Source organism: Simochromis diagramma, unplaced genomic scaffold (genome assembly GCF_900408965.1).
Source record: "Simochromis diagramma unplaced genomic scaffold, fSimDia1.1 OVJJ01000293.1, whole genome shotgun sequence".
In the NCBI taxonomy this organism is placed as follows: Eukaryota; Metazoa; Chordata; class Actinopteri; order Cichliformes; family Cichlidae; genus Simochromis; species Simochromis diagramma.
In genome coordinates this window covers 2,894,837-2,919,642 of record NW_024386801.1, presented here as the reverse complement: position 1 = coordinate 2,919,642, position 24,806 = coordinate 2,894,837, and the positions used below count along the sequence as shown (strand labels likewise).

General features: G+C 42.8%; 1 protein-coding gene across 5 annotated transcripts; it reads left to right on the top strand.

The window, feature by feature from the left end:
- Positions 1-1,787: 1,787 nt before the first annotated feature.
- Positions 1,788-24,739, top strand: mtss1la (MTSS I-BAR domain containing 2a). 5 transcript variants are annotated; one of them, XM_040025120.1, is made up of 16 exons: positions 1,788-2,418; positions 5,699-5,760; positions 5,863-5,936; positions 15,776-15,860; positions 16,049-16,140; positions 16,233-16,307; positions 16,741-16,749; positions 18,222-18,379; positions 18,513-18,620; positions 19,043-19,140; positions 21,038-21,170; positions 21,829-21,903; positions 22,129-22,284; positions 22,621-22,797; positions 22,933-23,098; positions 23,382-24,739. In XM_040025120.1, the coding sequence occupies exons 1-16, from the start codon at positions 2,350-2,352 to the stop codon at positions 24,182-24,184; spliced, it is 2,340 nt and encodes a 779-aa protein (XP_039881054.1). In that variant the 5' UTR covers positions 1,788-2,349; the 3' UTR covers positions 24,185-24,739. The 5 variants fall into 5 exon arrangements, with proteins under 5 accessions (XP_039881054.1, XP_039881055.1, XP_039881058.1 ...); XM_040025121.1 differs by lacking the exon at positions 16,741-16,749 and having other exon boundaries at positions 1,789-2,418; XM_040025122.1 differs by lacking the exon at positions 22,129-22,284 and having other exon boundaries at positions 1,790-2,418.
- Positions 24,740-24,806: the final 67 nt, after the last annotated feature.

The following is a 24,806-nucleotide window of genomic DNA, read 5'->3' as shown; positions in this document are numbered from 1 at the left end:
ATTTCTTGTTGGATTTTAATCCATTTTAACAAAGAAGAAAATGACCATGTCATTGTTGTGAATTTTGAGTCCTATATCTTGGTCAGCTTAGCTTAATACAAAGTATAAGCTTGCTTATTTAAACCTGCAAGAAAATCCTGCCTTGTGTACAAAATCAGTAGTACCTTAGAGCATCTGATCCACTCAGCCCATCAGCAAATCAATGCATTTTGGCATTTAGACATGATGATCAGCTGAAGTTCAGACTGAGCATGAGAATGGAGAGGAAAGGTGATGTGATGGGTCATAGTTGTTGGTGCAAGACAGGCTGATCCGAGTACATCAGAAAATGATGTTCTACTTGGATTTTTCCATATAACCATCTCTGGGGGTTACAGAGAATCGTCCCAAAAGAGAAAATATGTAGTGAGCTGCAGTTATCTGGGTTAAAATGCCTTGCTGATGTCAGAGGTCAAAGGAGAATGGCCAGGCTGCTTCCAGCTAGGAAGGAAACAGTAACTCAACAAAGGTATGCAGAAAGCATCTTTAATTGCACAACCTTGAAGCAGATGGGCTACAGCAGCATTCGACCACACCTTACCATCCGTGTCAGCGAAGAACAATGAAGTGAAATGTTTTCTGATCAAAAGAGAATTTGCTGTACACAACATGAAATCGTGGACCTTCTCAATCTTTTTCTAAATTGTACTAAAACCCATTTTTCCTCCATGTCCATTGTGCAATGTTTACTATTGTATTGTATTTATTTAGATCTTTATTGTATTTTTTTATTGTATGGCTAATGTTCTTCTCTTGTTTTATGTCTTTTATTTATTTCATTTGTATTTTATGTTTATTCTGTGCCTCATTATACATCATATGCACCGTATTTATTTTGTCTTTTATTTATTCTTCTGTGCAACACTTTGGTCCATTATTGTTGTTTTAAAGTACTTTACAAATAAAGCTGGTATGGTATGGTGTCCATTCTACTTTGTATCATTAGACAGGATCGGTTCAGCCTGGTGGTCGTGTAATAGTGTAATGCTGTAATATTCTCTTGGCACAGTCTGGGCCCTTTAGTAACCTACCTGCGCATTGCTGCTGATCCTGCCCATCCCTTTATAACCACAGTGTACAAATCTTCTGATGGCTTCTTCCAACAGGATAGCATGCCACGTCACAAAGATAAGATCAAACTGGTTTCTGGAATATGACAGTGAGTTCACTGTGCTGAAATGGCATCCACAGTCACCAGATCTCAAACCAATAAAGCACCTTTGGGATGTGCTGGAACAAGAGCTTTTCGTCGTGGACGGGCAACTGTTATATCTTTGCAACTTTTTTGAGCTAAAGTCTATATTTTGTTTTTATTACAGTTCAATCAAAAACGTGTTTTCACACCTTTCCTCTAGTTTTAGTCAACTATAATAGCATTGAGTTGCTCTGGTAAGCAAAAGTTGATGTGTTCCAACCAGCAGTCTTCTCATGGACCCGCAAAGAAAACATGTAAAGTCAAAACTGTGGCTTGAATTAGGATTTGTTATGTTGATTCTAAATGCTAATGCTTAATGAGGCGATAATGGCCCACATGTTACTGTTTCCTGAAACGGCTAAGAGTGGCTCAACGATCATGAACAGACACGTGTGTGAATACACATTTAAACCCGAGGAAATCCTACTTTGCCTGTTTGGCAATTGTTCGCTGAGAAGGCAGGGCTTCACTTTTGTTTGCGTGGGGGGTGGAAGGAGGAATGGGTGTTCCTTCTTGTCCCCTCCTCCTATTAAGACAGAAAAAACGCACTTGACCAGCCCCCTTTCCATTCCCATGGATCTTATTACGGGAGCCTTCAGCTCCAAGACATCTGCTCCGCTATTAACAACGGAGCGCGTCCCCGCGTCTGTTGCGACTGATCCGGTCGTACCCCCTCCTCCTGCTCGTCCTCCACCTCCTCTTGCCCTCTTCCCCAGAGTAGTGCTCTCTCCGTTGATTGTGTTTAAACGGTGATCATGAGAAGCCACCGTGCATGTGCCCTCCACGTTGCATAGCTGTAGTCCAACCTGGCAGAAGAGAGCGCCCCTGCTCCATCCCTCCTGTGCCACCGAAAGGCGAGTACCGGCGGCAGAGCGAGCAGGAGTACCGGGTGACACCGAGCAGCACATTTCTTTTTGTCTGTGCGCTCCGCTGCTGGCTGTGGGCTGTGCGTCCTCGCATCCTCCTCGCTGCAGGCTACGTTGTTGTAGGGCAGCACCTCGAAGGACGGATGAAGAAAACAAAGGTCTACACGTCCGATGTTTGAAGCAGCAACAGTGGAATATTTTGTCTGATACTTGTCTTTCCGCGAGCTTTTTTTGTTTCTTTTTGACACCATGGAGTCGGTGGAAAAGGAGTGTGGAGCGCTGGGTGGATTATTCCAGGCCATTGTGAACGACATGAAGGTATCACACATAATTTAAAGTAGATAGGGAATTATGTGACCTTTGTGATTGCACAGTGGCTGATCAGATGCATTTTTTTTTACTGCCTTTGTCTCTTTCACCCGGTCCTCCCCCACTTGAAACACCGCTGTAGGACAAACTGGGAGATGAAGCGTGTTTCCCTTTGTGTTGTCGTTATAATGTACTGCAGGTCAAACAGTGCTCACACTTTAGCAAGTGTGCCAGAGTACTTGCATGGAAACATTTGCAGAACTACATTTGTCTTTTAACACAAAACCACTATTTGCGGGTGTGTGGTCCACGGGTTAGATCATAATCAAAGTTAAAAAAAATATTCCAGCTCTCATTCCTCTTTTTGTGTGTTACAGTAAAACTATCAGGACTAAAGAAGAAGTTATACTACACAGTTAATAAAAGTCATACTACACATATGATGGGTGCCATTTAACCCTAAACAACTGTTCCTTCTCTATCCCAGCCTCAAGTGATTTCTGAATTAAGTGTCAGCTGTAAGAGGATGCTCTGGAAGAAAATGAGAGCTCCATAACCTCAGCTTCTGAACAGAAATAGACTTGAAATGCTATCATTGTGCTTCCTGTTATTTGGACTGAAATATCTACATTTTTTTCAACTTGGTATTAAATGCACATTTAATCTTTTAACAATTGAACTGTGTGACCTTGCGCTGTATTTGTACGAAGCCAGTGCTGTCTGTCTTTTAGTTAAAAACAATTTCTTAAGCCAGAATCACACGTATGTTATTGTGTGTGTGTTGATTACATGTCAGCGTGTGTATTTATGTATGTTGGGGGAGGGGTCAAGTGAAGGAAGTTGAACCAGGGTGGTCTGCTGTTCATGACAACAGATGGAAAGTGTGAACGCGTTCATTGGGCCTGGAGGCAGCACCCAGTCTTCTCATTGTCCGGGAAACCCATGATGCAGCAAAGTGGTTACAACAGCGAATAAGTCAAGCGTCAAGCACTTCTTTCAGTCCAGCAGATTTCTTATTGATTACTAGCGCGCAGGATCATGGCGCCTTAGGACAGACTATTTATGGACCTCTCATTAGTCAGGTTCCAGTGAAATCAGCTCTATTGGCAGTGCTGGTTTGGTTTCATAAATTTCCTTTTTGTGTTGCAATCACGCCGGGGCCAGAGAGCGACAGGGGCTCACAGAAAGAGGCAGTCTGTGTATTGATAAGCAGCACAGATGAATGAGGCTGAATCCCTTAGTCAGCACAGTATCAATGTCCACTGCCCGAGACAGACATCTGACCTCATTCCTGCCGGCTGGTTGTGCCATGCAAGCCAATCGAACCAGCGATCCAATGGCACTGCTTTCCTAATTCTGAATATTGTTAGAATGTAGCGCGCGTGACATAGATGTAGCACTTCCACAGCCTCCTGTGTGCTATATTGTACTGCATAGAGAAAATGTGTGGATAATAGCTGCACCTGTTGGTTATGTAACTGTCTGATGAGGCAACAGGAAAAGAAATGAAAGAGTGGGAGGTGTTAGAACAGTAGGTACAGGATGAAATGAGAAAAGAATGTTCTGCAAGATTAGATCCGGAGTCAAGAATTACATCAGGAATTCGATTTGATCTGATGAGAGTGATAGGGAAAGTGATTTCAAGCCTCTTTGTGTGAAAAAGTAACCAAATGTCCTTGAGCAACACTTCCTACCAGGTCCAAGGATAATGCTTTTAACCTGAATGACGAGCTGTGGGAGGAAGAGACTTTCTCTGCTTGCTTCTCTCTTTTATCCATCCTTTTCATCCCTGGATGTTGTTGGGTGTAAATGAACTTTAAAGAAAAAAAAAAAGTGTGCCCCCCTCCCAGCTGCACTGCACATAGCCCTCTTTACCCAATTCTTTGCCCTCTACCCTCAGCTGTCTTGGCAGCACATCCCTCCAGCCCCTCAGAGCCACAGAGCCCACAGGCTAATTAGACACCTGTTGAAGTCAAGTGGGAACAGCCAAGCCGGGAGGTTCATGAAAAACAATTTTTTTAAAAAGAGGGAATGGCTCCTAAATCACTTTCCAAGGCAAAGACTTTATCTAAGGTAACCTGGGAGTTAAATCATGTCATTGCCAGAATGGAGGTTATAAGTGATGCAGCACAAGACTTTTTTGTGATTGCATGCTAGCTATATATAATCAAGATGTGTAACCCCTTTTAGCTCCTCTCCATCAAAGAGTCACATAGAGGTTGTGCCCTTCCTCTTCTTACTCCAGGGCTCAAGGTCCCACTCTAATGGTCGGCTCTTATAGCTCACGGCAGCATGTGACGATCCTGGGCTAAATCTAATCCAGGTTTTTCAAAAGAAAGTCTTACTACCTGGCTTGCGTGCATAAATAGTAATGATATTAGGCCTTGTACACAGCACGTGCCTGCACACCAGACATGCAAATATCTATATACAAATCGAAAAGTATGTAGTTCTTTTGTCACCTGGGACAAATTATCTACCTCTTTGCAAAAGAGATTTATCACTGTAGGTGGCCAATGTTTACCCGTTGTATCAAACAAGTTTGAAACAAGTTAAATATTCAAATACACTGAGACACAGAGCTGCAAGTTTTTGTTTTATCATGAAACAAGGGAATCGATAATAATAAAGACGAAGCATAAAAAAAAATGTTGTATGCCAATTTTAAACATCACTGTGATTTCACAATCTGCCCTAGTATTATACACTGTAAATATAATGCACTGCAAGTGTGCACAACAAAAATCACACTGGCCTTTTTAAAGACAAGTCAGAGCATGGATTTATACAACACCCTTTTTCTAATCCTAGGGTAAGAAGCCAGCCTCTCTGTAGCTTTCTTCTTCTTCTTTTTTTCTGTTTTTCTTTTTATTTCACTAATTATTATTAGCAATATAATGACTGATCACACAAAAGGGGATAATGGAATAAGAAAAAAGATAAGGGAAAAAAAGAAAAACAGCTTTGAACAAGTCGAGAGTGATCTGCTAATCAGTGTAAATTAATTACTAGTTTGTAAAAATAAAACCGGGTCTGTCAGGCGTTATGTGATTGACTGATTTTTCCCAGAATAAAACAAATGCTTTTTGGGGGGTAGGATATATACATTTATTTTCCTTATTTGGATTTCAACCTGGTATTTTCCACCAAAATTAATGAGACAATGCATTTTGTGTGACTAAATCTAACACTGAAATTTTTGTGCCTGCTGTTTTTGTTGAAGCACGCGGACCTGAATGTCCTTGGTGAGATATTTATTTGGTTTAACACTTTTCCTTTCTCTTATCAGAGCTCTTACCCTGTGTGGGAAGACTTCAGTGCCAAGGCCACAAAGCTACACTCTCAACTCAGGTGAGAAGCAGTTCCTGTGAACAGTAAACCTCAGTGAGGAAAATTCTTGTGCAGTGTTTACAGACTGTGCAGTGAGAGTGCAATGAACCAATGTACTTACAGGACCACAATTCTGGCAGCAGTGGCCTTTTTAGATGCCTTTCAGAAGGTGGCGGACATGGCGACCAATTCTAGAGGTAAGGGAAATTTAGCCTCACATGGTGTGGAGTCGAGCCTCTGTATGAACTGGTGGAAAAATAGTGTCATGATAATGATCAGCTTTGTTGAACAAATACGTTTGTTGTTTTAGTAGGGAGTTGTTAAAAAGTAGAAGCTAAGAGTGTTGGTAGACAAGCAGTTAGTATGTTTTTCCCTTTCTAAGTCGTAAAGGTCACATAAAGAAAATAAACAGACTTTTCACATCCTTAAGTAAGTGTATTGTCTCTCACGGCACCATTCTGTTCACTAAGATGACGCGAGTGGGGCCAGCTGTGAGCGAGGTCGGGTGGTGGAGGCTCAGAGAAATGAAAATCTAAGCTTATTGTTTCTTTGGTCTTAATGAGGTCTGCTGATCTGCTTTGTCACTGCGCTAGTGGCAGCAGACTGGCTGGCTGGAGAGGCCGCTGATTAACACAGATTTCTTTGGAGTTGATCGTCGAGAGCAGTATGTAGGTCAGAAAAACCCTGCAAACCCCGACGAGGCTCTCGACACACTCAATCACATAGACGCAGAAACATACACATACATAAGCACACACTGATGCACTGTATTCAAAGAGTGACAGCTGGTAGCTGGTCACCTGACCTTACAGGCCACATCCCAAGATGTTTTTCAAACTATTTGCACTGGCACCGCCCCTTATTGACCACTTACCTCTGGGAAAAATAACAGAGCAGCCTCAGTGTTCACTTATTATTGCCAGTTTTACTTCCTTGCACTTTACAGCAACAGTTTATCGCTATTACAATACTAAAGGCTACTTTAAATGATTCCTGGTGTGAGTGCACATGAGCTCTGTAAGATGATGCAAGGTAGACTGGGGTCAGCCTGCTGGCTTCGAGCAGCTGGCAGCCTGCTACAATAAAGGGGGGTAGGCCATGGTAGGAATAAAGGGCAAGACTTCAAAGGAAAATTGCTGTAAAAAGGGAAAATAGCAAAATGATTGATATTCCGGAGAGAGATGAGAAGAGAGAGAAGGGCAACGAGAGTTTGCAGATAGCTGTATAAAATCTGTAAGTGTGTCACTCATACGCCCACTTCTGCTTTTCTCCCAGGCACATTAAGTTTAGGATTAGTGCCATCCTTCTCAGGACACAGACTGCATGGGTGATGAGAGACTAGCAATTAAAGGGGAATCAGTGTACTTAGACAGAAACATATGAGATAATTTTTTTTCTTACTAAAATCTAAAGTCTTATATTAGTATTATTCTGCTTTTATCATTTTCATTGGTGCTCAGTGTTGATTGATTGATTTCACTGCTATTTTCCCTTACATGCTGTCGTCAATATAATAAAGGGAGTAACAACAATGGTCACTGTTTCTTTACTTTTCAATAATCTTTTGCTTCTTTTCCATAATGAAATATCTGTGACAGATCTGTGGGCATTTAACCAAGTGGTTCAGCGCTACATGGCTAAACCTGCAATTCCCATCAGGCCTGTAGCTAATACAGTTACTTACTAAGTGATAGCCAGTAACACATTTTGCACATAGTGGACATAATTATCAAACGTGCTGTAGCAGCAATGCTTTTTTGTCATTGCAAGCATGTTCTGTGGTAGTGTTAGCATTTAGCTCGAAGCTCTGCTGTGGGACAACTGGTTTTACAAATAGCAGTTGCTTAAAAAAAAGAAAACTAAAACATCTTGTGCAGCTTTTATGTGCTCTTAGCAAGCATGCCATCTCACTTCTGTCTCTCCTGTGTGAGCTGTGTTAGTCTTTGCGTGCTCCAAACCAAACCCAGTAATTAATTAGGTAGGAGTAATGTCGATATTTACTGGCGCTAGCTCTCAGTGCACAGGGGTAACCTTTAAACCTATTTAGGCAACTTTGCCTCTCTAGCAGCTGCAATGTCAATTTATTTAAGCTATCCTGGCATCCAGATGTTCTCTGTTTTCCACATGGTTGTACTCTTGCTAACTCAAACTTATTTAGGACCATAAAGATAAAAAGAATTCAGAGGTTAGATGGTCAGTATATAGTAAGCCTTTATTTCTGTTTCTCTCTCTTCTTTTTCTGTCTGTATCCTTCACGTGTGTGTGTGTCTGCCTGCCTGCAGTGATGATGTTTGTCTCGGCGTCTGCACAGCCTTATAGGGCTGATTTGCACTATAGGGGGCAGGCCCTTGGCTATGAACTGCTGGCCCCAATCGCTGTCACTCCGAGCTACGCTTGTGTTTGGGGACGAGCTGCAGCTGCTGGCACAGCTGGAGGTTTCATCGCGTTCCTCTTTTACCTCCTTTAATCTAACTTTGACACACTCACCCATTCGCCCCTCTTACTTCCACACTCTCTCTTCAGACTGTAAACACTTCCCTGCCAAGAAAAGCAGCATTTCTCCTCACTGACAGCTTCCTGATAGTCCCAGAGAGAGGACAGTGACCGAAACGAATTTTATGAATTCTTAACTGTTCTTCTGCACTTTTCTCAAAGGGTATCTTTTTAATCATAATTGTATTATGACTTTGCTCAACTAACCTTACTCAGCTCTCTGTTTGAATCGGTGTCTGCCACACTACTTCGGTGTGTGTCCATGTTCAGACTTCTTGCTTGCGTTGTCCATTTTTAGAGTTTATGGTAGCTGTCATGGTATTAGCATCTGTTTTCTATGAAGCAGCTGGAGGAGTTGGCCTCCAGGCGTTCTGGCACTGTGTCTAACAGCACTGTTTCTCTAAGCTGTGCTGATGGATCTATGTCTGAAGGCACGTCTGTCTCAGTGAACTCATAGCTTGCATCTGAGTTCAATAAAGGTCTGCAAGCCACAAAGTCTATATTAGGTGGTATATGTGGAGAATTTGGGGTTTTTAAGGATATACGTTTCAACACCAAGCTTTTGTGCAACTTAACCTAAGGCCGTGTAGCTCATTGGATTGGCCAGTCTAATGGATTTTGGTGTGCCGTCTGGACCTTTTTTTGTCGTTCATATTAAAATGTTATGTGAGGACATTTAAAAGGATCAGACTCGAGTTGAGAAAATTGGAGACTGTGTTACTTATTTAGTTGTTGCTTGGATGTATGATGTGTTCTTTAAACAAAAGTTGTTTTTTTTCCCAGTTTTTGAACGTAGTTGAGTTTGATAGACGTCAAAGAGACATGGGTAATGGTCCATGAAAGTATGACACAGTCTCCATGTTTTGCAGAAAGTGAGTTGGCTGTAGTTGGGGGTTAGTTGACCTGGGTGGGGGTTGTGATTGGAGTGGGATTTCCACAGCTCTGGGTATCCAGGCTAGGCAGAGGCGTTTAGCTAATCCTCTTAGCCCCACTCTATAACACACAGACACAGACTGCCTTCTCTTCTCTTCCTGATCAGCTACCCCCAGCTTTAAAAATTTACACTGTGGGATCACCGGCCAGACAACCATACACTGCATGTTTTTATTAAGCACGGATGAACATTTCTTCTTCTACGTGTGATTATCAAAGCTAGCGCCGTCCATACTCCATTACATGTACACCCATGGAAACAATGTTTCTGTCGGTCACTGCAAGTCCTCTCTGTTTGGCTCTGTGTCTTTTCTTTCTTACTCACTCAGTCCATACTCTGTGGAGGTATGCTAGTAGATCAGTGTGTCAGCGAAGCACTAATCTGCTTGGCCGCTGTACTTCTCTGGGTTGGCAGATGGGACGGATATCCCTACCCGCCATCTGGACAGCCTGGCATGGACGAGATGTGGCCGTGGCCTAGCGCAGAGCGAGATCAGGGGATTAATGTAGCCCAGCAGTGCAGCTATTTTTGCAGACATGTCAAATAATAAGTGTACCCATCAGACCAAAGCTGACATGCATCAACATTTGCATTCCATGTACAAGCCTGAGACAAGCCTGTTCTGCATGCTGCGTACCAGAACCAAGAGTTTAGAATCTGCAGCTCACAGTTAATTAGCTTATAGATTTCAAGTGATTTAGATCGGACCTACATGTTCAGTCATTCACATAGATAAATACAGTAGCTGGTAAATTACAAACTGTTGTGCCATTCTGCTAATTGTATGCAAGGCTCTTTGGTTATTTCACGACCTTCAACCACAAGGTCACGCTAAGTATCGACAAGAGCCTCTCATTTCCCCCTCAGCTTCCTACCTTGTTCGTCGGACAATTTCCAGCAGAGTTCTTCATGAGTCACTACGGAGTTTATGGGCTTAAACTCAATGCGGTCATCCTGCAGATGAATGTTTTCCAGCTATTGTAATAACTACATCCACAGAGTAAAGGGTGAAGCGGGTGCAGCAATAATGTGAGAAACAGATGAAAAGGGGAAATAAAAACAAGAGAGAAAACAAATCTTTGGGTTCAGCGTAGCTTCAATTCTGAGGTCGAATACCAAACTAAGAAGACAAACACGAGGGGAACACTCTGTTCGGCTACATCCTGAACACGAACTCCGCTTTGGAAGGGAGCTGGAGAGGAGTGGGGAAATGCACGAGAGAGGCTGCTGGAGGAATGCGAGAGAGGAGATTAAAAGGAATACAATTTCAAAGAAATGAAAATGTAGAATGACAGATCAGATCACATGTTTGCTATTATTGGTCCGTTAAACACATCGGTCAAGATTGAAGTGGCCCAAAAATTACTGGGTGATGTGTTGTGAACAGATCAAGACGTTCACAAGGCTAACATAATGAACCCCAATGATTTGGATGGATATCTAATTACTGTTCCGCTAAACTGTTATTCTATTCAAGCTTTTATATTTGACACGTAGGTTCTGATGATCAGCGCAGGGCAGAGTGGCTAATATAATAAACTGCTGCTCAAGATAACTTCAGGCTCAGAGACTCAGATGGAGGTAGCAGCAGCAGAAGGACCAGCAGTATTGTCTGCATTGTTTGCAGGACTGTTTGCAAATGAGCAGAGTAGCATTTACATAGGTGGGGCAAGGCCGGACAGACTCGGGTGAGCTAAGATAAAGAAAATTGCTGAGCCTGTAAAACAGGAGCGCTTGAGTCGTGTGATTGAATCGCTGCAGATTTGTTGACAGAGCGCTGCTTAGTAAATTTGTCAAACTTTGGCTATCATTGCTTATTTGTTCTTGCATAAAGGGACATCACATCTATCTTCTTCAGCTTTAAACATCCCTGTCTGGCATGAGACAAAGACAGCCATTTGTGGATTGCTTCCCTTTGCTGTACTTTTTCTTGTTTTCTCTCCCTGTGGCCTTTTTTCCATCTCTAATGAAAAGCGCATCTGGACAAGGGGTGGTGATTATTTTTAGAAACATTTATGCCCTTGAACAGGAAGCTCCTCCAGCAGAGGAATATCACTTCCTCCTCCTCCTCTTTAAAGTCTTGTTCTAATGCACACCAGAACATGTTTACGCCACATCAGGAAACACTGGGGTCTGTCTGAGAGGTGAAACTTGCTGTGCGTGCTGTCTGGACAGGCAACAATGGGATGAGTGTGCGCTCGACTGTGTGTGAGAGACTAAAACAATTGATCCCGGGGCTGTTTCCTCTGCCTTTTAGTTGTATTGTACTAATAAAAAGCATTCCACGTATAAGGAAGTGACACAAAGGCTTGGAATGACGTTTTGATTTTTGCTACAGACAGAACACACTGTGTTGATCCTAAAGCATTTGGATCTGTACCCTGGATTTGCTGTTATGTTTTTTCCCTCTTCTAACTGTGAATACAGTGGACAAATACCATCGTTATTATTGAATAAACTCACAGATACTGCATGTCCAATATTTAAGCAACATAAATTACACAGATCTGTAGCTTTCTTGCTGCAGGCGTACAGTACGCTACTCTCGTTTCATAATCCATACAGATACAGCTGTTTTATCTGCCACTCTTACCTCCTTCACAACTTACAGCTCCCTCACCAGCATATGCAATAGATGCTGCTTTATTTATAATACAGACAGCTCCTACTGTGCTGCACCAAAAGAGCTCAAGCTGTGCTTTGAAGCAATCTCTTGAGGATGTGAATGTTTGATGTTTAATCAGGTTATGATTTCAGAAATCTCAGTTTCATGTTTGCTCAACTACCAGCTAAAGAAGACAAGTGAAGCTGTCAAAATCAAAGCAGGTCCTCCTCATTTTCTTCTTCAAAGATATATATATAAAGTGTTCTAGTGGAGATGACTACACAAATTACAGAAATATTTTGACAGTAATGCAAACATTACATTTTTTAATTTCTCGGCTTATTGTGGACGATGTCGTCCTGTCAGGGCCTGTTGCACCTGCCACACTATAGCACTTCCGTTGCCTTCTGACAGGCCAAACCCGCCCGGCACCTCCGCCGTGTGTGCCCTCTTTCAACCTCCTCCCGTCTCACCCCACACTGCCTTTCATCCATCAGTGGCCTTCTCTGTGTCCCTGCCAGTTCACACTCTGCCTCACTTAAAAGGGGTGAAGGAGGGTAAACGCAGGAGGCTTAACTGTCTCCGAGAGGCACAGCCAGCACAGTGGCCAAGGTGCCAATGCAAAGAATAACAGTTGTCTCACGGATGATGGAATTTCCTTGCCTTGGCAGAGGCTGTTTGAGAGTCTAGAAAAAATTCCACACAAACGTGTTTTATTGACACAAAAGGCAGAAATCAAGATGGAGAAGAAGTGAGCTGCGTTCAGCTTGAAAGCCGGCGTCAACGTATCCAGCCTTAATTCCAGCAGAAGGACATTCAGGCTCGCTTGTCTGAGCACTAATGAAATCTGAGCTGAGCGTTAGGGTTTAGATGGTTAATAAGAGAGATATTTAAGTTTAGCTCCCATGTTGAAGACATCATGGAGTTAGGCCTGTGGCAGTTTAGCCTCTGGCTCCCGACTCCTGGCAGGAGAACTCTCTATAAAGAAGGCCTATTAAAATGCTCCTCCTTCCCCAAGGAATCAGGGGAGTTAATCAGAACCAGAGCTCTGGATGGAACCACTCAGTAAATGCTTAGACTACTCTGGTCTGGCCTCAGATACCAGAGCTTAAAGCCACCAATGGGGGCATGACCTTCCCACCAACAGCCCCATGTTTTTTTCAACATACGTAGCAGATCTCGAGGCAGTTTGTATTTATGCTCAGCCTGTATATTAAACCAGGCGCCGTGAGCTTCAGATGCACACACGGCAGCGCTTCTGTAATGAACCACAGATTTGTCCACTGTTCAGTTACTCCCAGTTGTTTGCTCCAAGCTGTAAGATATATGGTTCTGTTGCATAACAGTTTTCCCCCGTAGTGGTCTGTGTTTTGCTTCATTCATGCACGTGTGGCTGTCTGCTATGAGGTCGGCCCAGATCCTAAAGCCACAGGGGTCTGCTCAAAAATCACTTTTCCAGTTCTTGCACACATCAGCTAGCATGTTTCTAGAACGTCAAGCATTGATATATCTATATCAAAGAATCATGATATGACTTAAAAATTAAAACAGTGGTTTAGTTTGGTAATCATCATTTTTGTGCTGGTTGACTTTTTAGTTTTTTTTTTTAAATGAGTGAGGTGGCTGTTAGATTTCTTAACAGGAAAGGTTGAATGAATCAGACTGAAAGAGAAAGTTCTTGCTTTGTTTTACTCTGTGCTGCCACATTATATCATGAAATGACCAAACATCACTCTTTGCCCACATAAACATGAAGCAATGTTTTTAAGTTCAAACTGAAATATATAAAATAAAAGTTTTACACATTCAAATAATCATCAAGGAAAATATGTGTGATATAAACAATATGCAATCAAGTATTGTAACATGTAATCAAATTATTTAAAGTCAGCATTTTTGTTGAAATATTATTTTCAGGGTGGATGAATCAGTTTTACTGAAGCTCATTTTTTTTCTCGCTACATAAACTGTTATGGACCACATGTTGAAAATGCTGAATCTGGACTAGTGAAGAAAAAGGATGAAACAACACATAGAGGTATTCGGCTGTGGAGGAAAATAGAAAGAAGGACAGAAGTCTAAGTGTTGCATAATAATTGTCTTTCGAGTCAGGCTTAAGCTTGTATATATTTGTCACATGCCTGTGAGCCTTTGTAGGGGGGCTACGGGAGTGAATCACCGTGTCACTATCCATCCGGTCAAGGCCAGAGGCCAGCACGGCTCTTGGACATGGTCAGGAAGCCCTGAACCTCCCCAGGATGTAGCTGTCAGCTGATCCCCTTTTGGGAAGGGAAGAAGGAGGGGAGGAGACAGGAGGGAAGAGGTGGGGAGCAGGAGGGAAATTGGCAGGTGTGAATGGGACAGGAGTGGGGGGCTGAAAGTTCACTCCAGCTGATAGTGACATTGGGACGATCTGTTTTAGAGATACCAGGACCCACATTACTCTCTTGTGCCTCATTCATCTATCGCCCAGTCTTCTTCCATCTGGGAAGTCAGATGCCGCTGTGGGTGCTTTCTGTAATGGCTTTAGCAGGAGAAAGGCAAAATCAGTGCGTGTGTGTACCACGTGCATGTCTGAGTTTCTCATTGGTTATCATGAACTGGTGTAAACAGAGTTTCTTACCTGACTGAATCCTCTACATAGGTTGGACTCCCCACTTTCTGCTTATATCAAGAGCAAAGCGTATAGATTCCACATGTCTTTTCTAAATCACTTCCTGCTGATGTTGAATACCTCTGTGTGTTACAGCTGGATGACCTTTCACCTCTCCTCTCACTCAGAGGAGCAATGCATACAGGGCCCAGATCTGTTGCTGAGTAGTTTCTTTGAACTAGTACAGCAGTTAGTGAAGTTGACAGCCAAATGTTGGAGTGAGCTGGTCTTTGTCTGACAGTTTGACATGTTATCAGCAGGAGACAGTAACCTAGTTTCTTTATGTGATATCTGGAAAAGAGCACAGATCTCACTGGACGACGATCTGGAGCATTTCTTACACAGAGTCTCATTTTAGGCCAGTTATATTAGTCGTGCGTTTCATTTTCTCTTCCTTCAGGCTTTGTAGTGAAGGTTAGAGCTGGTTTCTCCCTAACGCTGCCTGCCCTGCATGAATGGTGTTTAGGAAACAGAGAGAACAGGAAAGGCAGAGCAGACAGGGAAGAATAGAGGGATATCCCCTTACATGGTTCCCTCCTTTTTCCTCCAGGATGAAAGGGGTGAGAACTTCGGAAAGGGTGTGGGGGTTGGTAAAATACACCACCTGTCCATACGTTCACACAAACAAACCTCCGCACATACGCTCCAGCAATCATTCACAAACACACATACATGCCTCAGCTCTGAGGTCTGTCTGCTATAAGAGGTGTCTTCTCTCTTTCCTTGTGTGCGTCTGTGTCTGCGCGTGTGTGTGTGTTTGTGGTGAGAGACCCTGAGATTAGCCTTATGTGGCCCAGATTACAACAGGATCAGCGCTGCCATATATTACACTGGCCTATGAACCATCAGTGACACAGTGGACCATCCTGAGCTTTGGGGGCTTAAAACCTCATTTAATTACACTTCAGCAGAGAGGAAAAGTACAGTAACAAATTCACACAAGCCGTTATTTACTCAGTGTGGGGAGATTACCACGCGGCGACGTTAAAGCGTCAACAGGAAAAATACGTGTTTTTGTCAGGAGGGAAGAAGATAGCACAGGGCTTTATTTTACGGTCACTGTGGAACGTTTGCTTTCCCCAAACAAATGTGACATTTGCACGCCCTGCCTTTACGGTCAACATATGTCCATCTAGTGGCTGCAGCTAAAAATGCCTCTCCAGCTGAAAGAGGGAGGAATAAAAGCTGATGAGTCCATTTGACAGGAGAGTCTCAGGCCTTTCAAAGCACTCCATATCTGTATAGCCCTCTTATAGAAAATCATTTTTTCTGGGTCTTCTAGGTCTAAATTTCTATTGCCGAGCTCCGATATCGTAGATGACATTTCTATTTTTCATATTGTGTTTACAAGGTGCTACCAGGGACATTGGCTCAGCTCTGACAAGGATGTGTATGCGACACCGTAGCATTGAGGCAAAATTACGCCACTTCACCAAGTAAGTGTCACTTTTGTTTTTATTTGCTCCATTGCAATTTTCTCTCTTCGCCTGTCCTGAGGGGATTATTATGTTCTCCATCCATGGTGACCTTTCTCTTATTTTGTTACTCTTTGCTATGCTGTGGAAATAAACCTATTTGTTATACCCTTCATTCTCTTGAATATTGTCTCTTCTTGTTGCTGCAGTGCTCTTATGGAAGGCCTGGTTACGCCGCTCCAGGACAGGATAGAGGAATGGAAGAAGACGGCTAACCAGCTGGACAAAGACCATGCCAAAGGTGAATAACTACAGCAATATAAAAGACATTAATTGCACAATGTGTATTGTATGGAAATTTATACTTCCTTTGTCTTCACATGCTTGCCAAAGAATACAAGAGATCTCGTCAGGAAATCAAAAGAAAGTCACTTGATACCATAAAACTCCAGAAAAAAGCAAGAAAAGGTTAGTAACTCTCTCGTGATATATTAATTAGTATTATACGGATTTTAATTAATGAAGTCTGCGACTGGTCGCTGCACTAGCAGTAAAATAGCACCATCTAGAGGGTAGATTGTGAAAGGATAAGTCTCTCAAGTCAAAATGCTTGGCACAATTTCAGAGGCTCCTTTCCAACTTTGGATAGTTTACCCTATAAATCAAAGAAATTAACTTCTTTCCTGGCTGTGCTTGCGTTATCCCCCGCTGCTGGCTGTAATTAAACTCCTATTTTCATACAGTATTTTAATGTAGCAGTGTTACAGGCTAGTCATGAACATGCATTATGCCCTGATTTAAAACAGCTAACGCTGCCTGTTCTTCTTTCTTTCCTCTCCTCCCTCCCTCTAACTGAAACCCTCCTCAATTTTTTTTGTCTGCCGTTTATCCCTGGCTGTAGAGCTTCTAGGTATGTTTGCTGCTACAAATAAGAACTTCACGTATTAGTTTCAAGGCTTAAACCCATCTTTACGTAAACCTGCCAGTCAAAGAAAACACCATCTGTCTTAACATTTGTGGTTAAAAGATGGAGTAGTTCCCATTTATTATTTACAAATCAATTTAACACCAGCGTCTGCTACTAAGGTGAAAAACGGAGAGGAGACACGAATATTTCTTAAGCAGGGAATAAAATAGCGCAAAAACAAAACAAATCCAGATATTTTCCAGATATGGAGTGTAAGGTAATGCATAACTCTGTAATTCTTGACAAAAAAGCTAAACAGTGCAACAGTGATGACTTCAGCCTGTCTCTACGGTCCATCTGCAGGCTCTTGCCCAGACAGTTACATTGATTCCACAGTCTGATGTTGAAAAATGATTAAATACTAAAATTACTTACATGGGAAACAAACAAGCACAGCAGACACATGTTGTGCAAGTAGGTCTGAAAGTAGGTCAGATATTTAGCAGGTCAGATAGAGACTGAATTCAGTCAAGCTGCACCTTTTAAAAAATATGTCATACGTGGCATCGCGGTAAAAGTTGCTATCGCTTCCTGATTTGAGAATTTTCCTAAATCGCTCCCTATGTGAGGTTTGATGCTGCAAGTATTGTCCTGCATCTTTGTGAATACAGCTTCTGTTGCAAGGATCTCTAAATCACGTCCTTTTGGGACTCAGTTAATTAGTGCCTTATTAAATACAGGTGCGCTGAAAGCGTAGCTCATTAAGCTGAACGTATTAAAGATATGGACAGCTGTAAGAATAATCTACAGCGCTCTGCTTGTTAATGTTTTTCATCAAGGCGATTGCCAGCATAGAGCGATACTAATTTAGATCTGCTCACACCCTTTTAGTTCATTATATTTTTCTATGTGCTAAAACTCAGCACACTGTAGAGTGTTCAAAATGACTGGCAGCGTATGTGTACATCATGCAATCACAGCAAATCGTGTGTCATCCTAATACTCGTTTTCATCTTCATCTCATCCTTCTTTCGTTGCTTAGACTTCCTGTATCTATCATAAAGTATCACTGTGGCATGCAGTATTGAATGACCTTCCATACAGTAGTGTTTTTCCAATCTCATCCATTTCAGGGTCTGCAAATCATCTCCAGCTGCACTGATTGATGACATGTTTCAGTGTCCTCTCATTCCTGTGGTCATTATCCATTCTGGTGTAATGTTTTTAAGTGTGTTGACCTTTAGTACACAGCAGCTTATCATTATTTGTTTTAATCATCTCTCATCTTTTCCTCTCTTCCTCCCCCTCGTGCACTGCGGACACTTCCTGTCACTTTTGTAACCTCCCGTCCAAATCTTAATCTGTTTTCATTCCTTCTCCTCTCCTTCTTTATTTACTCAACTCCCCTCACCTCTGTCCTCCCTGGCTCTGTCCTTCCTGCCTTTTTGTGTCTTTGCACCCTTCGCCTTGCGCAGGCCGCGGTAATCTGCGCCCCCAGCTGGACAGCGCCATGCAGGATGTCAGCGATTTGTACCTGCTGATGGAGGAGACGGAGAAGCAGGCAGTGCGCAGAGCTCTCCTGGAGGAGAGGGGACGCTACTGTTCATTCATCAACTTGCTTCAGCCTGTGGTGGTAAGGGACATTAAGCCTTTTTAGTATGGAAGCTTGTGCGTGTAAAGAACACCGACATACACTGTGAAATATCTTTGCTGCGTCTTGTTGATGTGGTAGCTGTTTAATTCGATCAATACTGTTTTCCCTGCAGAATATAGAGATTGCCATGCTGGGAGAAATAACACATTTACAAGCCATTGTTGATGACCTCACTTTGCTGACTGAAGACCCGCACAAGCTGCCACCAGCTAGTGAGCAGGTAACAGGAGTGTAATACTACAAATTCTTCCAGTGCCGCTGACATGCTCATTTCCTCACAGTGGTGGCAAAGTTATTTGAAGCAGAATTTAATTTGCCGTGTGTGGTTTCAGTCCAAAGGTTAAAAATGTCTGTGTTTCTTATTATGAGCGGAGAGATTTTGATATTTTTTGTAATCCGACGGCTAAAATAAGCAACTTGTTGTTTCATAGCTCCATCCACCTGCTATAAATACCCAATAGAGTAACAAATAGTTATCAGTTCACACCTGGAAAGGGTGCTTGAGCTGCAATTAACTCAATTTTAATTAACCTTTACTTCTCGGCAGCTTGTGTATTTATCTTGTTGGTTCTCGTCTTTTTTTCCCATATTTGAAAAGAGACTTGTCTATGTCTAAATCCCCATTTGGTTGTGTTCCTGCAGGTGATCCGGGACCTAAAAGGTTCTGATTATAGCTGGTCCTACCAGACCCCTCCTTCTTCCCCCAGTAGCACAGGTTCCAGGAAGAGCAGTATGTGCAGGTATATTATTCAAACACACACCACTTGTTGCACGTTGCAGTCTTTTGTATGAACATCCAGAATTAGATAAAAGGTGTCCTCTGTTTTGAGTTACAAATCATACTGTTTTCCATTTAAGTGGTTAGAAAATTGTAGGATGACGTCGACGTCTCCTCTTTTAAAATGAACAACCCAGATTCTATGAATATGAAATAAATCTCCAAGCCATAATTTTCAAATCATGCTTGCAAGCACATGCTTTACATTCTTGTTTTAGATGAGCTCAGGAAAACATTTTTCGTCAAGTGTCAAACTCAAAGAGCCTGTGTATGAAACCTGCATAATACCGTACTGTGAAGGTCAAACATCCAGGATTATTTGGAAGAGGCCCAGTATTATATAAGGTTTTGGTTGTACATTAGGTTGTAATATATTTTATAAACTTTAAAAAAATCATTTCAGCCGGCTTAATAGCACATTAATAAAGACTATAATAAATCCATGAATGTACCTGTGACATGTCTTCTTCACTACACAGCCTGATTAGCAGTGACAGTCGACATGCAGCGCTATCTCGCAAGCTCCTCAGCTCTTGCTCCTGGCATATATTTGTAGTTCTCAAGCTTCTTACAGCGAGATTAGGTCTAAAGCTGTCAAATATCACCAGCTGACAGCCGTGAGCCTACACAAGAGCCAAAATCCACATATTCATCTGACTTAAGGTGATAGCGCAAAAGTTTCTCTACAAATGTGGCATTCTAGGTCAAACACATTTTAATGTTGAGAGGAAGGAATATCATACCTTCTCACTTTTATTTAGTGCTACAGCTCCGAGCAGAACCTCCCTGACACTTGTTCCAATTAACGCCATGTCCTATTCTTAGTATGCTACAGGTATTCCTGGCTGGCTAATTTTAAAACAGATGCTTGCACCACCAGCATGTAAGCTTTTTCTGAAACAGTCTTTCAGTTCAGTCTGACTTCTATACATTGACTCTTTTCCCCGTGATTTTATTATTTTAGCACTAACCCTTGAAGCTCTTTTCTGCACTGAGCGGTTCCTGTCATATTTCAGGCCTGAGTATAGAGAGGAATGACTGTGCGTGCATCAGAAGTTAGTGAGGATGGTCTCTGCCTATGCAGCTACCCTTGAGAAAAAAACAGGTCCTTACTGATATATACTGAGGTGTCGAAAGTCATCATTAAGGGGACTGGGGAAGTAATGAGATGCTACTTTTATAGGGTAATAACTTAAGCACCACACATTGCCACACATTCAAATGAAAGATTATGATGAAGAGACAAAGGTTTTAATAGGAAACAATAAAAACAAGCTTACTTATTAAAAACTCAAAGGAGAGAAAAATGACTGCTTAAGACTAGGCTTTACTTTTAAATGATTTATTGTGTTTAATTTGCCATATTTATTTTGGCAATCCTCCTTAAGCTTCATCCAAAAGAATGAAGATTAACGAGAAATGTTAATGTCGGATGGATTCCAGAGTGAGAGGGGAAGAAGGAGGTGTGGGAGGGGAGTACGGGAGGGGAGGTGAGAAGTGCGAGTTGCACATTTCAAAATGCGTGGGTGACAAAGAGAAGCGGCGCAGAGTGAAAATGACAGAGCAGCAGACAGAAAGCACAAAGACTGCTGTTAATGCTCAGAAAGGAAGAAGAATCAAAGAAATGATAACTTTTTAATGCTCTTTGATGGACCAGAATTAGAAGAATGGAATCATTTAGATTTCTCACACAACACAGCCTTCATGATCACAGCTTTTGTGATTAATTTTTCACAAGCCTTTTATTCTTTTTACTATTTTCTGTGTAATTTACAAAACCATAAATGTGATAATATTAATCCTGATTAGAATGCATACTAAATGCTGAATTTTACACCGATGCGATTTCCTGTCAACAGTCTCCTCCAGATGCCCTCCTCAGGAGCCCATCGGCTGAGCAGCGTCTCCTCCCATGACTCGGGCTTTGTCTCCCAAGACGCCAACACCCATTCAAAGCCTCCATCACCCATGCCCTCTGATATCACAAGCCAGGTTGCAGTCTCAGCTATGATATTTTCTTTTCCTTTTATCAGGAGGGAAAATGTTTTGGGTTTTTTTGTTGCAGCAAAATCAGGAATAAAGCAGACTTGTTATCTCCAGAGATTTCTCTGGCAGTAAAACATCAGGACAGGAGGACACGGCAACAACACCACTTTCTTGTCAATGCAGATCTACAATAATTCTCTCTTTTTAACCACAATCACACTCCGTCTGCTGTATCTGAATTGAAAACCATAGAGTTTTTCCATGTTTTTGTATTTCAGACATGAAGCCACCATAAGAGTTTGAGCTCTTTTTTTTTTTGCAATAGATCTCTATCAGTTGCAAATGTTGAATTTTTATCCCACTGGACTGATAAAGTCGTTCAGACTCTCACAGTCTGAACAGATTGCAGTGTAGAGAACACACTCAGCAACACACCAACTGATGCAACGTTCTTTTTCTGAATAAATGATCTTACAGGCTACTTTATTTTCAATCTAGGCTATAGAATATAGATCCCCTCAGAGAGAAAAAAATCCCTCCTTCTAAAGCTCATCAACACTCTTCTCCAGCTCTCACCATCTTCCTATGCATCTCTCACATCTAACTTTTTCTCCCCATTTCCTCTCCATCTCCACTGTTCTTTACTCCATCTTTCCTTTCCCAGAAATCAACAAGCTCAGCCTCCTCTGAGGCTTCAGAAACCTGCCAGTCTGTCAGCGAGTGCAACTCTCCTACAGCGGTTAGTACTGCATGCATCTCTTACCAGCGTACTTGCTTTGCTGGACGCGCACACGCGCACTAGCAGATGTATGCACTTGCACGCTGATGTGCTGTGCATTTCAATCATTTTTATCTATAGCTTAAAGAGGCCCGTGAGCCTTTAACGACAGCCGCTGTAAGGTATAACGTGGACTACTCGCCGATGTTGAGCACTCTTACTCAGACCTGTCTGTCCATTCCGCAGTTTGGCTCATGCTCATCCTTCGGCACCTTCCGCCCTGCTTTCTCACACACTGGCACCATCAGGCCTCTATCTGTTATACTTCCTGCGTCCCCCACATTTAACCACTCCCCTGGATCCAACACTCCCTCACCCACATCAAAGGTTCCTAGCTGGAAGGTTTGTTTTCATTTGCAAATTTTGCTTTGGGTTCTCTCTTTTGAGACTTTGTTGCTTCTTTGCTTCTTGTGTTTTGTTGCCTTCACAGATTTTGCATTCTGTAGAATAACCTCACAATCATTGTTTTGCTGTTGCTCATCAAGCTCAGCTTTCCAATGTTTCCACAAAAAAGATGTGCTAAACTGCACGCCCTGCTGTGCTCTATTCATATCTACCATGCATCTAACCAGTTTATAAGCCAAATCAACAGCTTCCGTATTTTACTGCACAACTTCCAGTGAAACACTGGAGATGCACTGTTGGAAGACGGTCTCATTATTCAGTCTGCTGTTGCAGGACTGGGCCAAATCGAGTTCCTGCGAACCGTCGTTGGCCAGCACCCCACAGCGTAGGAGGGAGTCTGTGGATAAGATGAGAGAACTGGAGGCTCCGCCCAGTCCACAGGGGTATTCTGGAATGCAAGCTGATGAGCCACACAGGGTGAGAAGTGGCCCAGGAACCATTGCAGCCAAGGTAAAAAGGAGTGAAAAAATAAATGCCAGTATATCAATTTGTATGCTGTAGGGATTGCAGTGTGATGAAAATGTAAATGTGTCCTAATCTTTATGTATTTCCTGCCTGTCTGTATCTCTGTATATGTGTGTTAAGCATGGTGAGCCCCTCTCTCCAGCAGCCAGTACTCTAGCCATGGTTCTAACCAGGGGCTTGAGCATGGAGCAGCAAAAGAGCAGCAGAGACTCTCTGCAGTACTCCAGTGGCTATAGCACCCAGACCAACACCCCCTCCTGCTCCGAGGACACCATACCCAGTCAAGGTAACAGTCATCCCTGAAGAGCCACGCACTCCTGCCTGATTAAACACACATGATATCCACATACAGCACACTATTCACGAATTTAACTGTTGTGTTTCAATCATTGCACGTGTGTGATTTGAATAGTGCAGTACGTGTTGCCTTAAACTCCAGTTTGATTACTGTGAATTGCTATGTAATGAAGCACCTGCTAATTAACCCTCCAAAACAACTGCTTTATGAACTATTGAATATTCAGTGTGGGGGGAAAAAATGGATTCTCATGACTTGCTGTGATTTCTAGGTTCTGATTATGAGTGCTACTCTCTTAATGGAGATGCTGACAGTGAAGGGCAGGTGGACTTTGACAAATCCTCCACCATCCCTCGTCATAGTAACATTGCGCAGAGCTACCGCCGCATGATCCAAACTAAGAGACCTGCAAGTACAGCGGGTCTGCCTGCAGGTAAGACTGTTCAGGGAACTCCAAATGGCGCTGGGGGAAGCGGCGCTGGAGCTATTGCTTCAGGGACAGCCACTATACGCCGGACGCCATCCTCCAAGACTGGCGTGAGACGCACGCCGTCTACATCTGGCCCCATTCCCATCCGGCCTCCCATCGTGCCAGTTAAAACCCCAACAGTGCCAAACTCCCCGGGTTACACTAGCCCGTCTCATCACTCTGCAGGCAGTGAGGAGTTTCTGTATGGTGATGACCTATCAGCTAGTGACAATATGAGGGCTCCTCCAAAGCGGATGAGCCTCCCTGACACATCTTGGGGCTGTGGAGGAGGGGCGGACAGGACTGTTTACGAACAGCAGGCCCTCGGCATGGCTGCTCAAAGTGTTGAGGAGGACCCTATGCTCGCTGCCAACCGCCACAGCCTGGTGGAGAAGATAGGAGAGCTGGCAGCCAGCGCCCACGCCCTCGGTGAGGGTCAGTTCCCCTTCCCTAGCTCACTGTCAGGGGATCCCGCTCAGTTTGCGCCTCAGGGGGCGTCCTCTGTCAGTCAGGAGGACATAGATATGCTGGTATCTATACGCCGGGGGGTGAAGCTCCGCAAGACAGTAACAGACGACAGGTCTGGTCCTAGGATCCTTCGGTAGCGAGGGAGGACACATTGAAGCTCTGTATTGAAATACACCGGCGCTCATGTAATACGTGAAATAAGGCACAAGTAATAAAGAGGATATAATGTGGTAAATGAAGGCCAGACAGAGTAATGAGAGATCATGGACAATGTCAAGTCATTTAACGTTATGTATGAAGTGCATACATGCAAAGTAATCCATATTCTTTAGTTTTTATTTTTGTTTTGGTGGCTGTGCTTTCTTCTCCCTGTGTGACAACCAGTCCCTTTCAAACCCAGTCATCGAATGCTCTGTGTCTCGGTTCTTGGTTTATGTTTATTATTATATTGTACATTTCTTAATGAACACATCCCTAGCCCGTGGAGAATGACGGGTGCAGTGCTCTGTGAGCCTGTCTGTATGTCGTGTCATTGTCATTGTTACTGTACTGTGCCCTGTTGCTGTTCTGTTTGACGAGCTGAGCAGCAGCTGTGTAAGTCATGTAAAAATAGAAGCATTATGGCAGTTTTTTTTATTGCTGTATTGTACTGTCAATATATTCTGCAATTAAACTGGCTTTTTACTGTTAAACGACTTGATTGTTTTGTGCCAGAAAAAATATTTTAATATTGTAAAGGACTGCAATTAATCAAAGAAC